Raw genomic sequence first — 17,021 nt, 5'->3', positions numbered from 1 at the left:
CTATTCAATACCCATTTCATTCCAGCTACAAAGTAGTTGGTAATTCAGCATCTTGATTTTAAATATATTCAATAATCTATCAGTCATATCGTGGCTTTAAAATTACCTGCGTAAACAAGATGGCCTTGGGCCCTCCTAGTTTCCACCTCCTGCTGCCCAATCCCTGGCACTGCCTTGCTTTCTACCAGTTGTGTGCCACATCTTTCTCCATCTGGGCATCAGCAACAGTGCAGCTGAATTTACCAACCAGCTCCGTTTCAAATTTTGACCCACTGTATCAGTGGACTGATCATATAGAAATACTGTTTGCAAGACCATCAACAGTGGAGGTTTCTTAGTATGTAAAATATTGTTGGTGACTTAACTGCATAAATAAACATCATTTAAAAAAAACAGGTGGGTAGCAAAACATTACTGTGTGGAAACATCTGAAATATTCCAGTTGTTTGTTTGTTTAGATACAATGTGAGGCCACCCAGCTATCACCCACATTTAATGCTAACCTAATCACGGGACAATTTATAATGACCAATTAACCTACCAACCGGTAGGTCTTTGGACTCAGAGGAAACCCACGCGGTCACGGGGAGAATGTACAAACTCCTTACAGCGGCGGTTGGAATAGGACCCAGATCTCCCGTACGGCCCCAATTGTGTCGTGTGGATTGAAAATGATATTGTTTCAAAGGTGACAGGACAATATTACATCAGTTTAGGTAGCTCCGTGATGCAGTCAAATTGTGGCTGATGGGTAAGAATACAGTTCACTTTCCTTCACGTTACCCATTCCAATATTAAGGGGGAATTAATAACTGTAAAGAGAGAAAAGCTCAAGACGGTGAACATCTATAATAAAAATGGTCAGCATCTGTAAAGAGATGGCAACACGACGGCTAAAGTTTCACTGAAGCCATATTAGACAAACCTCCTGACCTTCTTCTTTACACGTTGCTGCCATTGTAAAAACATGACTGTAAAGCAGGATTGATTGCATCTTTGGGCAGAGGTGGAAGTTTCAGACAGCTTATTAAACGTTACTGTAAAAAATGATTTTAGTCTTTATTTTTTAAATATCATCCCAGTGCGACGTCACTTTGAAAGAAAGCGAACTTGGTTTTTTTTTCTCCATTACATCACATGATCCCCAACGACAAGTTACAAACGCAGAACAGAATACAGTCTCATTCAAAATAATCACCCCGCCCCCCCAACTCCATACAGGGGTGATTCAAACATTGCTAACCGCAAACGACAAATCATTTACAAAAATCGCACACTCTTACTTCGTTAAATAGTGGAAGCAACATCTTAAGGCAATGGGTGGGGGTTTAAAGGCAAAACATTCATTTTACAGCGTTGTGTACTGTTCTCCTGGTTACACGTTTTACATACACACTTAACACTTAGTTGATACAGGTAAAGACGGGTCTAACTAAAGGTTCCTCCAGAGTAATACCCATCTTCGGTGAATAGGTGCAGCTAGCGTATTCGTCGTTGACACCCATGTCTCCGTCGCCAGCTTTCTCGCCCCATCCGTATCGGCTGTGTTTCCTCGTTGGAAATACTACCTCGATGTGTATAATTTGGAATCAAAGTTCAGTTCAAGTCCTACAGAGCAGTCCCGTTCAGTTCTTCTCTCTCCCTCACGCACACACACCCAACGCAAAAGGAAAGCTCGTAGTGCTGGGCCCCGGACTGGAACGTGGAAAAGTTTTGCCTCAATATGGTTAACGCATTGTGCTCATAGATCGGTTCCCAGTTTATTTTCCTCTCTTGCAAGGCAGAGAGACAGAGAATGTGTGCGCTTGTCCAGGAAGAATCAGGTAAACGGTGAGGTCCAACAGGACGCTGACAGACGATGCGTGAAACGGTGACCACTCAGACATGCTCAATTTTCTTTGTAATCATCTGCATCTTGCTCACAACCTGATACAGTTGCTCGCCTGTTACCGGAGAACAGTTCCTCTCCAGTCCGGAGAATAGTTTCTTCTCTGAATAACATTTTCTTATTCAACATTTCAATGGCAAGCATTGTGCAGAGAAATGTTTTCAAACGCAGTCTGCAGAAAGAAAGAAGCCCGCAAAGATCAAGTGTTGTGTAGGAAATTAGTTAAGTACTTATATTAGGATATAACTATGTGGGTTAACGCGCCACAATTCACACCTGGGGCAGCAGTCCTAAATTATTCAGCAGGACCGGGTACAATTTGCTACAAACAGTACTTAAATAACTGAAAATTGTTTCAAGAAACAAGGCATTTTCATCGCTACAATTGCATAGTTAATAACTGTACACTGTATAACTTTTTATATTTTCCATGCCAGGAAGCGCCTGGTCCTAAAGTCCAGTCAAAAGTCCCGAATAAGTAACACTTTGTACTTACAACACTTTGTGGTGCAAATACATTATTTTTAAGTAGCAGCAGGATTGGATCTATAATTAGAGAAAAGATAATACAACGCCATTTCGATAGACAAATACACCCAAATTTTAACTAGAATGGATGCTGAGGCTCATCTTGATAATTGATACGTTTCCACCTCCAGATTCTGCGGGACAGGGGACCAAATCTTATCAGCAATAAATTGTTGGTTCCTGTGAGTATCGAATCAAATTAGAAATTACTAAATGTAGATTCACCACGGATGCCCCACTCTCCGGACCAAAGATCACAGGAACCCCACCATCTCACAGCAGAGTAATCCTAATCTGCCTCTGGTTTTAATCAATGTCATGATCACCAGCAGTTTAAAAACACCATGGCTTGGGCCGGAGCTCGAACTAGAATTTAGATCCACACTTCTTGGAAAAGTTAGATTTTTTTTAGTTGAGGGTGGGGGTGGGGGCGGTGACGATATGGGAAAATCCATAAGGAATAGATATAGTGACAGGCTGCAAACTCCACTCTTGAAAGTTTGCAATTATAATTAGCACAAATTACACTGCCTGTATTAGAGAGAGAACTTTAAAACCTAGCGACACGTCTTTGGTAAATAGCGGCGTACAGCTCATGGCTCGAACAGGTGACGGTGAGTGATCTGCACTATTAAGACACTTTAACCCAGAGGCCGAACCAGGGGAAAAAGCATGAGGCGGATGAAGAATGAATGGCAAAGCGACCGCGGCTCCCTCGGGCACCAGGGTGCCCGGTTCTGCGCGATTTCCCTTCTCCACTTTAGATGGTGCCCACAATTCCCCTGTCTCGCCGCAGTGTGGTTTGGGGCTGCCAATGCGAGGAGTTGCTCTCAAACCGCCCAGGGCATTTGCCAAGCCATTCTGAGTAGCCACCACCAACGACAGAACGTGACGCAGGGGTCACCGTGGCGCACCGGAGGATGGCCGTCATGCTGGGGCGGGACACCGGGCAGCCTCTAGATACTACCGGGAAGTGGTGAACTCACCTTGCTCGGCTGGATTAACCAGCTCTCTGGGCTTTGGAGAACGTCTGAAAACCCAACAGCAAGGAGGAAAAAATGCCGCACAAAAATTTATACAATTAAGTTCTTTCTCCAAGCCCCCGACAAAACCCTTTAGAGAACGCCTCAGAAAATAAATCACACTCGTGAAACCGCCTCCATGTAAGTGTTTAAAGCTCTTTGCTGATACCCTCTGCTGCGACTGACAGCGTGTCGATCGCATTCATATTATGATCTTCTATACAAGGTCTATGAAACAAATAGTGTTTGCGGGATGATGAGCCTCAGTACAAGGCGCAGTGAGTGAACTGCAGCGAGTCTCCATATCCAGTACTGCTTTCTTAACTTTTTTTAAAACATTACTGTACCTTGCAGGATGGACGCAAACTGATTTATCGGGATCCTGAGGTAAATACAATCCGCAGGTAGGAATTACGCAATGGAGCCAGACGTAGGTGCCCTCACGCACTTCACTTTTAGCAGCATGAATCCAAAAGTGCAGCACTCCTGTGCAACACCGTAAAATGGATTGATTGCAAGTTTGAGAGTTTAGTGTGCAAACGACGCATAAAATGTCACAGCGCTATCCGCGGAAACCCACCCAAGTCTCTTGATTTCTGATTCCTTACGCGCCACCTTGAAAGCTGCCGTGGTCTGTAATCGACGGGGCAGTTTTAAATATATAACCATTGGCAGTCCGGGTTGTAATGGGCTAGCGCGGTAGCACGTCGGTGGCTCCGGTTACATTTGTCCTTCGGAGAAGTCAGCTACATGTTGAATTGTGCGCTTTAGCGTTTTTGACCCCAGTGAATGCAACGTGAAGGCTCCAGTTTAAAATTCCACAGCTCCTATCTAACAATGAATCAGGCGTTCAAAGCGCCAAGGTACTGTACACAACTCAGGGCTCACAGAGACAAATTAGCACGGAGATTATTCATTGCGCACGAAGTAAACTGCCTTTTATCACAATTATTACGTACATTGGTTGGTTACTAAGTAGAAGGCTAGGTATAGAATGGTCAGCATTAGGTTTAGATTCTTTGAATTGCTACAGGTAACAGCGGCCATCGTCTCTCCCCAAACTGTCTCCAATTTTCCTTCCAAAATACACCGATGCAGGGAAAAAAAAACACAGCATCATGTTATCAAGGCACGAACAGCACTAAACCTCGCCCAGCTGTCAGTGGAATGCGCGGGGTGGAGGAGGGTGTAGCGACGTTACCACACGCTTCCCTTTTAATCAATGCCCAGTTCCTACAGCCGACAGGACCAGCCCGGGTCAATTGTCCACTCTGACCCGCCGCACCTAAACAGGCAAATAACAAACGGCCGACGCCATTTTGTATTACACTTCAAATGGTCTCTCCATCCACCTCCTCGAGTCAAGGGCGCCGTTGAGTGAAGAAGCCCTTTTTACTGGCCAAAGATGAATGAGCAAATTAATCCTTCCAATGTGCATCAGGTATCAGCAAACCGCAAGAATAACCTATAGGAACAAACAGGTGGCAAGCAATCGCCCGGTTACTGGCGATTCCCAAGGACCCCACCTGTCCAAATCCCCCTTTCCAACCAAACGACGTTGAAGCCAAGTGGGAGGTTAATTTTCCACACAGACCTGCGTTGCATTCGACCTGAGTTACATTTAATGACAAGGTTAATACAAATGGAAGGCGTAAAGCAATGGAACTCCTGAGACGTAAACATCGGGAATTAAACCCAGGAGCCTTCGTCATCGTTGTGGGTTGGAGCTCTCTCGCCATCAGAGCCGGGCGAAGGCGGGAGATCCTCTCTCGAACTCTGGAGGTCCTCACTGTACAGGATCAGTTTGTGTTTCAGTTTTCTCCGGCAGTGGCTACCGTCCAGCAGGGGGTGCGGAGATTTCTGTCCTTGCCTCCAGTTGATTGGGGTGGGGATTTTTGAGGGCCTCTTCTCGGGCCGGTTGTCTGTCCGCGGCCGAACCTTGGGGCGCAGCTTCATCTTGTAGACGGAAGGCACTCGGTCAGGTTTCTTCACCCCCTTCCTCGGCCTCATTTGGACACCGTGCGAGTTATGGTGGAGGTTGATGGACGACTCGCTGGACGTCTCAATCACGGACCCCTCGCTGTTCTCGTATCCTGGATCATCGCACGGGAACAGGGGATTAGTTCTGTCCCCTGCAGTGACCTCGGGGATCTGTCCATTTCCGACCTCCTCCTCGTCAGGGGGACTCGGCAGGTCGGAGGCACAGCGGAGCCCGAACGTATATAATTCTGTTTCGCCCTGAGGACTCAAGAGGATGGGCTCCCTTACCTTCTCTATCGTTTTTACAGCATTTAGGCCATCTAGGCCTTCATTCCAGTTCAAGCCGCCTGCAATGTCCAGACCATTCTGTGGCCGGGTCTTGCCCAGCCCCGGGCTGTTAGTCCGCTCCGGTGGGGTCCGGGTCGGCGTTTCTGCATCCGTTCCCAGGTCATTCACAGTGGCGAGTCTGGGTGCGGGATCTGTAGTCTCCTGCTGGGCTTCAGCAACTGGCTGGCTTTCACCGGTGACGGGAAGCGTGTCACTGCCCTCAGTACCATTGCTGTCCAGGGAAATCTGCCTCGCGTTGGCCAGAAACTCTTCCTCGAAGCTCCTGTACAGCTCGTCTTCTGTGAGGGAATGGAAAGCCTGAACCGGGTCGAAACTCTCCGGCTCTGAATTTGGGGAGCAGCCGCTGGTACCGCAGCAGCTGCTGGAAGACCGCCGGCGCTCGGAGTCCACGCTAATCACGTTCTGGTTCTTATCGTAGCGCAAGACACGGTGAGTGCCCGTGGCGGTCCGGGGCACGGACAGTGGCGGTCTGGCTGCGAAAGCCGTAGGTGCGGGGCTGGAAGAGCTGGCTGTGTTGGTAGAGGCCTTGGTCTTGGCAGTGGGATACTTGGGTTGCCCGGTCGCAGTTTGGTATCTGGATCGGGCGGGGGATTTGACCCTGGCCGCTCTTTTATCGGCTTCCCCCCTATCGCCCGCATGGCCCCGGGAGCGCGGAGTCTCCCTTCCCCGGTGGCTCATTCCGTCGCCGCGTTGAGCTTTCCCCTTGACGGGCGCGGGCGAGTTCTGGCTCGGGTTGGAAGGGGTCCTGGCGGGTCCCCGGGGCAGGCGGGACCTGCCCCGTTGCGGTAAATACGCGCTGAGCTGGCAGGCCGACCCGTCGCGCTCGGAAAACTGCTTCAGCGGGTCGGACGACTGGCTTCTTCGCTTCACTTCAAGGGCCTTTTCAGCAGGAGCACGCTGAGCCACCGGCCGCTGCACAAAGTGCACCCCGTCTCTCCGGTCTACGATCAGCACGTCGTCACTTGAGAGCTTCCGAGGCGTGAAGGCCGTTTTCTGGAGGCCCTTCTTGCTGGATGCCTGTTGGCGTTCTCCCGCTTGCCGTCGTGGTATGGACGATTCCCCTTGTCTGAAATGCAGAGAGAGAGAAAAACATTTCAATCCACAGCAGAAAAACCTGATATACAGCAAGACTGACTTGACTGATAATGTTGACCTACACCCTCCTACAAACATTGGGTTCTTGTGAACCGACCTGTACAACCTCAATCCTACCTAAACCACGGAGTGATACAGACCACCTCTGGCGATACAAGGAGTAGTCTCCCAATTACTCTCTTGCACTAAGGTCTTGTTTTCGCAGTTACCAAAATACCACCAAAGATCCTTAGGAAAGGTTTGGAGAATCAGCTGGGAGCTCAAACACATTAACTCCAGCCTCTGGAGGAGGTCAGCACTAAGGTAACATCAAACTCAGCCTGAGGAAATTCAACATTACATCTGAAAACTGATGAGACATTGCACTCAATATATATCATCATGTGCTGTGTGCTTTGATTGTTTCTGGCAAACTTTTCCACAGAAGTGGTTTGCCATCGCCTTCAACCTGAGCAGTCTCAACGTCCACAAAGAGAGTCTGGGAGAACAGAAAGCTGACGACGCACACCAAGGTTGCAGTCTACAGGGCCTGCGTCCTTTCACAGCAGCGAGACCTGGAGCCTCTACTCCAGACAAGAGCGGTGTCTCAATGCCTTCCACCTTCATAAAAGTTGCTGGTGAACGCAGCAGGCCATGCCGCATCTCTAGGAAGAGGTACAGTCGACATTTTGGGCCGAGACCCTTCGTCAGGACTAACTGAAAGGTCTTGGCCCAAAACGTCGACTGTACTTCTTCCTAGAGATGCTGCCTGGCCTGCTGCGTTCACCAGCAACTTTTATGTGTGTTGCTTGAAATTCCAGCATCTGCAGATTTCCTCGCGTTTGCCTTCCACCTTGGCAGCCTGAGACACATCCTGGACATCACGTAGACTGACCGAGTCACCAACAATGAGGTTCTGGCCCGCGCCCAGATACCCAGCTTCTTCACCCTGCTCCAACAATGCCGTCTCCGTTGGCTGGGCCACGTACACCGCATGTCAGACGGGAGGATCCTGAAAGACCTGCTGTACGGGGAACTGGCCTCCGGCAAGAGAGCACAAGGGCAGCCCCATCTTCGTTTCAAAGATATCTGCAAGAGAGACATGAAGTCACTGAACAAGAACGTCAAGAGGTGGGAGAACATCGCAAGCGATCGCTCTCACTGGAGGCTGGAACTACGCAGAGGTCTCAAAAAAGAAGAGAAGCTGAGGCTTGCTGCTGAAGAAAAGCGCACTCGTCGGAAAAACAGCACCAAGACAACACTGGAGGACAGCGCCTTCAAGTGCAATCACTGCAGCCGAGACTGTCACTCCCCTGTGGGCCTCTACAGCCACAACAGACGCTGCTCTAACACAGATTGAAGCAAGACTTTCCAGGCGCAGATCCATGGTCTCGTGAGACTAACGGATGCCACACACACAACCTGTGCAGTGTCTTTACAAGACGGGTGACTCCGGCCATTGTCAATACTCTTCGGAGATTGTCTGCCTGGTGTCAGTGGTCCCATAACTAGGACTCGTGATCTGCACCAGCTGCTCATACGACCATCCACCACGGACAGTCCCATGACTTCACGTGACCCTGATTTGGGGGGGGGGGTGGGTGCTAAGCTGGTTCTACACTTTGCCCAAGGGTGACCTGCTGGCTAGCGGAGGTTGTTAGAAATGCAAATCCACCCCGCCACCCACCAATGGATATACGTGGAGGACATGTGTTCAAGAGGGAGTGAAAGACCGAACAACCAAAGAATTAACTATAAACCAGAAGCGCCACTTACTCCTGCCCAAACTGCACAAGAATACGTGGAGGCATATCCTGCTTCCTCAAGAAGCAGCCAATGGAGAACCGACCAACAGACTACCTCGCAGCAGAACATCATACTCTACTGGAGTGATCACACAACTACACTACCCTCCTCTTTCCTGTACTGACATGTCTCATTTATGTATAACCCATGTTCTGTATAGGTGGCGGGGTGGAGATATATTTCCACCAAAGGAGGTGAAGGGCATTCCTTTCCTTCACTGGCCTTGGGTAAGGTGTAGCACCTGCTTAGCCCCCCGATCAGGGTCACAAGTGGTGGAGGGTCGTATGAGCAGCTGGTGCACATCACAAGTCCTGATTATGTAACCACTGATGCCAGGCCGACAATCTCTGCAGCGTATTGATAATGGCTGGGGGCACCCATCTTGTAAAGACACTGCCCAGAAGGCAATGGCAAACCACTTCTGGAAAGTGGTCTTGCAAAGACCACGATCGCCTATGTCATGCAACATGGCACAAAATGATGATGATGAATATTTGAGATGACCACTTCTGTAGAGAAATATGCCAGGAACAATCATTGTCATAGACCATGATTGACCACGGCACACAGTGAAGGTGGTGAAGATGATGATGAATGCCCTGTGTGGTTGACCCCATGTGTCTGTGATGCAGCTGCAAGCAAATTCTTCGTCGTCACGTGCACAGTACCTCACAGTTCTGTGCACAAAACAATAAACTCCACCTAATTTGTTCTGGTTCAAACTTCACAAGTTATTAAACTTCTGGTTCATTTATCTGGCCGATGTTTGACATGCTTCACATCCTGCAGAGGCAGTACCAGCCACTATTTGCATCTATTTTGAGTATTCAAAGTGCATACACAGAATACAACCCTGAGACTCATTGTCCTGCAGGCTGCCACGAACAAGCACCAAAGATTCAAAGTATACTTAATATCAAAGTGTGTATACAGAATACAACTCTGAGATTCACCTCCCAAGAAACACCATGGAACCTGTTCAAGAAAACATCAAACACCCAAAGTGCGGGGAAAAAAAAGCAAATTGTGCAAATGCACAAAGTGAGCGAACAGCACATAGAGTAGCAAATCAGTAGTATTCAGTTCAGTTCAGTGCCGCACTGCTAGCCAATGCAGGTCGCAGGGACGTTCTCTGCCGAAGCACCCCAGCCTGCATCAATCTGCTCGAACCACTAAAAAACAGGAAGCAGAGTATCCAGGATCCAGGAACACACACATCATGGACATCAAAGTTCTCCAAACAAGTCCACTGACTCGCCGATCAATCCTGGCGACGTGAATCCCACTGTGTGGGTGGCTGTGGAGCAAGTTCTGCACCTCAATCAAATCGTGCAAACAGGGGAAAAAAGAGTGAATGGAAAGGAAACACAATGTGAACTGCAGAGTCCCCGAAAGTGACTCCATGGCCGCAGAGGAGGTTCAATGCTGAGGACATTAAACATCAAACTACAGAGTTCACAGCCAAAAGCCGCCAAGGAATTTTTAACTCCCATGCAACAGGAAACATCCCAGGCAGGCATTACAGGGTCAGGGGAAAAAAAAAGATACCAGGACAGTGCTCAGAAGTCTAACTCTGTAGTGAAGAGGGAGGTTGTAGGGTAATGTAATGGCTGACAGATGACACATTGTTCATAACAGAAAACTGCTCTACATAATTCACAAACGCCACCATTGAGTTGTTGCATTCACATTAAGGGACAGTGTCTGATGGAATGATGCCAGTGAAAGGCGACTGTTCTTTGTTTGTTCATGATGGAAGGTAAAGGAAGAATGGCTTCAGGAAGGAAATTAAGAGAGCATTTTTAGAATTTTTAGACTCCTTGGCATTCGCGGAGCAGTGCAAAATACCACTGGCAAATGAAAGTTTGAAGGGGAGAGAACAGAGAAATTGGATGCAATCCAACAAGTTCAAATGAAAGCATAGAAGCTAATGTGACAGACTGAGGCCCAAGGGGAACGTAGGCCTCACAGGGCCCATGACAGCGCAAATTTCCACAGATTTTATTTGTCTAAGCATCGACCATCAACTGAATCTGGATTCGCTCTGCAGTTCCACATTTCCCGAGTAGCAGATCTCTGGGTGAAAATGCCTTGTTAATGAGAGAGGCCAGAGGACAACGGCCAGACTGGTTCAGGCTGACAGGAGGACAACAGTAATGCAGATAACCACGAGTTACAACAGTGGTGTGCAGAACAGCATCTCTGAACGCACAACACGTCGAACCTTACAGTGGATGGGCTACAGCAGCAGAAGACCACGAACATACAGAAATACACGCAGTGGCCACTTTATTAGGTACCTCCTATACCTAATAAAGTAGCCACTGATTATATGTGTGCATTGAACTTTTGAATTTAATATCATGGGAGCTTTTGCATGTCCAAGGGTCTCCATAACTTAGGGACAGTCTGAACAAAATCCATAAGGTTCAAGATGGAGGAAAACAGTTACTTTACTTCCTGAGAAAACTGAAGAAATTTAGCCTGTCCCCTAAAACTCTCACTAATTTTTCTAGATGCATCGTAGAAAGCATTCTTCCAGGGTGCATCACAACCTGGTATGGAAGTTGTCCTGTCCAAGACCGGAAGAAGCTGCAGAAGATCGTGAACACAGCGCAGCACATCATACAAACCAATCTTCCGTCCTTGGACTCACTTTACACTGCACGCTGTCGGAGCAGTGCTGCCGGGATAATCAGGGACACGACCCACCCAGCCAAGACACTTTTCGTCCCTCTTCCCTCCGGGAGAAGGCTCAGGAGCTTGAAGACTCGTACGGCCAGATTTGGGAACAGCTTCTTTCCAACTGTGATAAGACTGCTGAACGGACCCTGACCCGGATCTGGGCTGTACCCTCCAAATATCCGGACCTGCCTCTCAGTTTTTTTTGCACTACCTTACTTTCCCTTTTCTATTTTCTAATTATGATTTATAATTTAAATTTTTAATATTTACTATTGATTTGTACTCCAGGGAGCGCGAAGCGCAGAATCAAATATTGCTGTGCTGATTGTACGTTCTAGTATCAATTGTTTGGCGACAATAAAGTATAAAGTATATCCTCAGTTTCCTTTGACTACAATTAGTGGAGTGGTGGGGGGTGGAGGAAGAGTAGGATGTAGAGTTTCAGGAAAAGAAATAACTTTTAGGACTGAGATGAGACAACATTTCTTTACTTAGAGTAGGAGTTCCCAACCTGGGGTCCATGCACCCCTAGGTTAATGGTAGTCATAAAAGAGGTTGGGAACCGTGGATCTGTAGGGCAGTGAACAATGTCCCCTCTAATTTGTACTGACCATTGTGCACAACAATCTTGTGCTGTGCAATTTTTTGCCCAGTGACAACAGCATGTGCGCACTGAATTTTAATTGGAAGTAAACCTGAAGCTATTCTAAGGATGATAAACTATAAAAGTCCAGTTTGTTGTTTAGTTTAAAAGAAACAAAATAATACACATCAATGAGTCTCGCTGGAGTTTTTGCACATTGTCCATATGTGATTTGCTTGCTAAATGACGCTTTAAAAAGTCAACTTTCCAAATATCACTCCACTTCTTCCCATTTGCAAATTCTCCAGCAACTTTTGCATTGCGACAATACACGCAGGTAACACCGGTTTCCGTATTGTACATAAAAATTTCCCACAGCAGCACGCTCCTGACCTCATGAGCTCTTGGTGTAGCAGTTTCTACTGTTTCTTTAAGACATTCTGCTTCAAATGAACTAGCAGTTCTTTTACGCTTCATACCCGTTGCTTCTTTGAAATTCGACATAGTGAATCAATAATTTCTTCAATAAAAACAGTATAAATAATCCAGTTCTAAAATCTGCAGACAAATTGCAAACTTCACATTGTCTACACCGTCCGCATTAGAAACCAGAAAAGGAAATGTGATTGTGTACGAATGTGAAATATACTTAACATGCCAACAAGGTAGAAGGTGACAACCTTTTGTGCACAGTTTAAATTCCTCTATGTGCTAGTAGCGAAAGCACGCACACACCTTAAAGGGAACATTGGCTGGTGAACCTTTTGTCTTTTCTACCAAGAGAGGGCTATGATAGATTAGTCATGATATTCATTCCAAGCACAGATCACTCAAGGAAAGAGCTGGGTAAGTATGCAGAAGACAAAATGGTAGAGCTGTGGAGACGGCTGAAAAATAGGTCTGACTGGACTGTACTCGCAGAATGTCAACGTGGGCTCTTGAAATCACCTTGAACAGTTAGAATCCATTTAGTTTCAATCTAGTCCCTGCTGAATTTAAATAGATTGTTCATTTTTCTATTCTACAGTAGCATTAAGCAAACCAAAAAAATCTTTCAACGTAATCGAAACTTTCTGTGCTTTGCTTAAAACTGTGTTTTGCATACAAATGCATGGACACACACAAAATGGAATAGCCAGTATATACACAGATTAGCTTTAGATATATCGGGCCATTCAGCCCGTCATGTCTGCTCCACCATACTATCACAGCTGATTTATTAACTCCCTCAACCCCATTTTCCTGCCTTCTCCCCGTAACCTTTGCCACCCATACTAATCAGGAATGCATCTACCTCCTCATTAAATATACCCAATGACTTGGGCTCCACAGGGATGTATGGCAATGAAGTTTGCTTGGGCGAAATACTTATACTTATTTCTGTCTAATAAAGAACACTGAAGAGGGAAAAGAAATTCAAGAAAAGAAGTAGAGGGAGAGAAATATAAATTGACTCTAAAGTAATACAGAATATCCTCACAAAACATATAGAACATAGAACATAGAATAGTACAGCACAGTACAGGTCCTTCGGCCCACAATGTTGTGCCGGCCCTCAAACCCTGCCTCCCATATAAGCCCCCACCTTAGATTCCTCCATATACCTGTCTAGTAGTCTCTTAAACTTCACGAGTGTATCTGCCTCCACCACTGACTCAGGCAGTGCATTCCACGCACCAACCACTCTCTGAGTAAAAAACCTTCCTCTAATATCCCCCTTGAACTTCCCACCCCTTACCTTAAAGCCATGTCCTCTTGTATTGAGCAGTGGTGCCAAAACCAAATTAATGAAATCAATTGCAATAAATATATGGGCTATTTAATGTTTGTACTGTTAGTATTGCCATAATTTTCCTGTTCAGCTGTGAAAGACTGGAACTAATCATCCCTGGTATTTAAAGCATACTAGTCCAAGTTCAATCTATGCCAAGTTATTTTCTGCACTTAATTTAGGTTTTATTTTGAACACTAATATGGCACTTAATAAAAACTGTACATTATAAAATAACTTCAGTTTTATTCACCCATTTTAGTTGTTTTATAGTATGTACAGGGCGTACAGGAGCGAGGTATATCAGCTAGTTGAGTGGTGTTACAGCAACAACATCCCACTCAACATCAGGAAGACTAAAGACCTGATTGTGGACTTCAGAAAGGGTAGACGAGGGAACACACACCAGTCTCATAGAGGGATCAGAAGTGGAAAGAGTGAGCAATCTCAAGTTACTGGATGTCGATATCTCTACAGATCTAACCTGGTCCCAACCTATTGATTTAGCAACAAAGAAGGCACAGCAGAGGCTATACTTCATTGGGAGTTTGAGGAGATTTGGTGTGTCACCAAAAATGCTCACAAATTTCTATAGATGTATTATGGAGAGCGTTCTAACTGGCTGTATCACTGGTGGGTGGGGGGGGGGGGGAGGGTGGACTCGACCGCACAAGATGGAAATAAGCTGCAGAGAGTTATAAAATTAAAATTAGTCAAGCTCTATCATGGGCACTAACCTCCGTAGTATCCAAGACATCTTCCAAGAGCGGTGCCTCAAAGAAATTGGTATTAAGGATCTCCATCACCCAGGCCCTGCCTTGTTCTCATTGCTACCATCAGGAAGGAGGTACAGGAGCCTGAAGACACACACTCAATAATTCAGGAACAGCTTCTTCCCCTCGGCCATCAGATTTCTGAATGAAAATTGAACCCATGACCACTACCTCACTACTTTTTTTATTTCTATTTTTGCTGAACTCATTTAACTACTACACACACATACATACTGTAATTCAGTTCTTTCTCTCCTCTATTTTCACGCATTGTACTGCTGCCGCAAAGTTACCAAATTTCACAACACAGGCCGGTGATATTAAACTTGATTCTGATGTAGGCCTGTCTCTATCAGAACATTTTCCATGGATATTTCCTTGCAAATTTTTTATGACGAACAAAACTTAATATCATTGAACATGATTTAACTGGTACACATTACTAAAACAAAGTGAGATATCCGGAATAATAGCTGACTCAATAATTATTATTCACTAATAACTAACCACCAGCTTCCATGATTGTGATGTTGTTTATCTATCACAAAGATCATCATGTGCACCAAGGCCAGAGATCCAGGCTGACTGGGCCTGCAGTTATCGGAAGCACAAAGCATCGCTGAAGAGAGAATTGAGGAGCAGTCGGGCTGAGGATGGGAGCCCAGAGGCAGGGACCTGGTTACAGGCGGCACGAGGTTCATCTGACACTCATTCGGAGCTCTGAAAGCTGCTTCAAACCCGCACGGCTTTTTCATGGGGGGGGGACGAAATCAGGGGGAATTTTGGGAGAATTTGAATCTGAAATGCACTATTTTCTTAATTGGTCCAGTTTGCTCAGGTGCTCTCATTTCCTGCTGTCACTCTATGGGTCAGGTCAGGGAGCCCTACCACTGCAGAAATGCCATGATAGCCAGCTCTTGCATTAAAAGTAGTTTGGAGATCGGTGCACTCCAGGCCCGCTTTTAACTGCCATTAACGCAATTTTGCCAAGACCAAGCATACAATAATGAAATTATGGATAAGGAAGTGTGTAATAGCTCCCTTCATGTGGTTTATGTCATCTGAACTCCTCGTTTAAAATTGTAAACTTATTACTCATTTCCTGCTATCTCTAAGTCCTGGTATTGTTCACTTCATTACAGGCAGAAGCTAAGGGAGATAATGGATTGGACTTACAAGGCTAGTCCTTGATCGGAATGAATGGGTCATTAAACATGAATCAGAATCTGTATTTCACAATTATATTTCCTTTTCTAGTTTTATCATAAAACTTAAAACGCAGCAGTTCCTTAAGTTTGTCAGAGCCGGGGTGGCAGTGGGGATAAGCTCCCACTACCGAGTAAATGCTCCTAGTGGCGTGCGCCTCAAATAGCCTTCGACAACCAAGTTCAGCTCCTGGCCTTCGTGTGGGGCTCGGCTATTGAGACTGGTGGAATCGTTTCTACGACAGGAGAAGGGGCGAAGGTGGGTGACTGGTGCTTCGCTTCGAGCAGATGGGGCTTGCTAGTCACGGTTGGCAGCTCACCCAGGCGAATCAAATCCCTGACCTCAAACCTCCGCCGTCTCGCGGCTTTACCCACTCGTGGGGAAGGCTTCGGGAGTAAACCCCGAGGGAAAAATCCGGAGCGGGGGTCCCTAAGGCAGTCCGACGTCAAGTTCAACGCTGACTGGCAACTCCTGTAACACTGCTGGTGCCAAACTGTCTCAGGCTCTGCCATTCCTGTGCGCTCATCAGATGCGTGGAGAGGGGGAGCTTGCTACGTGGGCAACAACTTGCTCTCCATATTGTACTGCCCAGGCTTACATATCTAGACAGCTAGGATGGAACATCTGTGGTCAACCCAGACCAATGGAGGCTTCAAAAAAAAGAGAAAAATTACCTTGCCATATGGCCAGAAATATTAAACTTCTTGCTTGCTTTTGACTCCGCATCAGGTTTGAGATCTCTAACTCTCTCCTCTCCCACTTCAAACCAAGCTTTTACTTGCATATGCTCACCGTTTTTGCCGAAATTCAGCTTCTGTGAAATATCTCAGAGATTTCCTCTCTTCAATGCACTTGTTACATTGTTTGTTTGTTATGTGCTGTGCTGTATGATGTAGGTGATCATGGTCTCGCCATCTCCGCGATCGTTCTCGGCAAGTTTTTCTGCAGAAGTGGTTTGCCATTGCTGCCTTCTGGGCAGTGTCTTTACAAGATGGGTGACCCCCAGCCATTATCAATACTCTTCAAAGATTGTCTGCCTGGCGTCAGTGGTCACATAACCAGGACTTGGTGATGTGCACCAGCTACTCATACAACCATCCACCATCTGCTCCCATGACTTCACATGACCCTGTGGGGTGGGGAAAGGGGGGAGGGGTAAACAGGTGTTACACCTAGCCTACAGGTGACCTACAGACTAGTGGAGGGAAGGAGCACCCTATACCCACTTTGGTAGAGATGCATCTCTACCCCACCACTCAAACTTGTTAAATACAAGTCCTTAAGTGGAAATAGTTTTCCAATATAGAATTCTTCCATTCTTAATCAAGTCAGAAGAAAAATGCCCCTCCTGAGAATC

General features: G+C 46.5%; 1 protein-coding gene across 2 annotated transcripts in view; it reads right to left on the bottom strand.

The window, feature by feature from the left end:
* Window positions 1-1,024: 1,024 nt before the first annotated feature.
* The window catches only part of gas2l1 (growth arrest-specific 2 like 1), a 109,007-nt gene continuing 93,010 nt past the window's right edge, over window positions 1,025-17,021 (bottom strand). Inside the window, exons 5-6 of one of the 2 annotated variants that reach the window (XR_010016212.1) lie at window positions 3,786-6,832; window positions 1,025-2,060 (exon numbers count right to left, since the gene is read on the bottom strand). Coding sequence is in view for 1 of the 2 variants with exons in the window: in XM_063034106.1 (XP_062890176.1) it covers window positions 5,128-6,832 (1,705 nt within the window). In the remaining variant the exon portion in view is untranslated. Of the gene's footprint in view, window positions 6,833-17,021 lie in introns of both variants that reach the window. The other variant, XM_063034106.1, reaches the window with a different exon arrangement.

This window comes from Mobula hypostoma, chromosome 27 (assembly GCF_963921235.1).
Source record: "Mobula hypostoma chromosome 27, sMobHyp1.1, whole genome shotgun sequence".
NCBI lineage: Eukaryota > Metazoa > Chordata > Chondrichthyes > Myliobatiformes > Myliobatidae > Mobula > Mobula hypostoma.
This window is presented reverse-complemented; position numbering and strand designations above follow the sequence as displayed.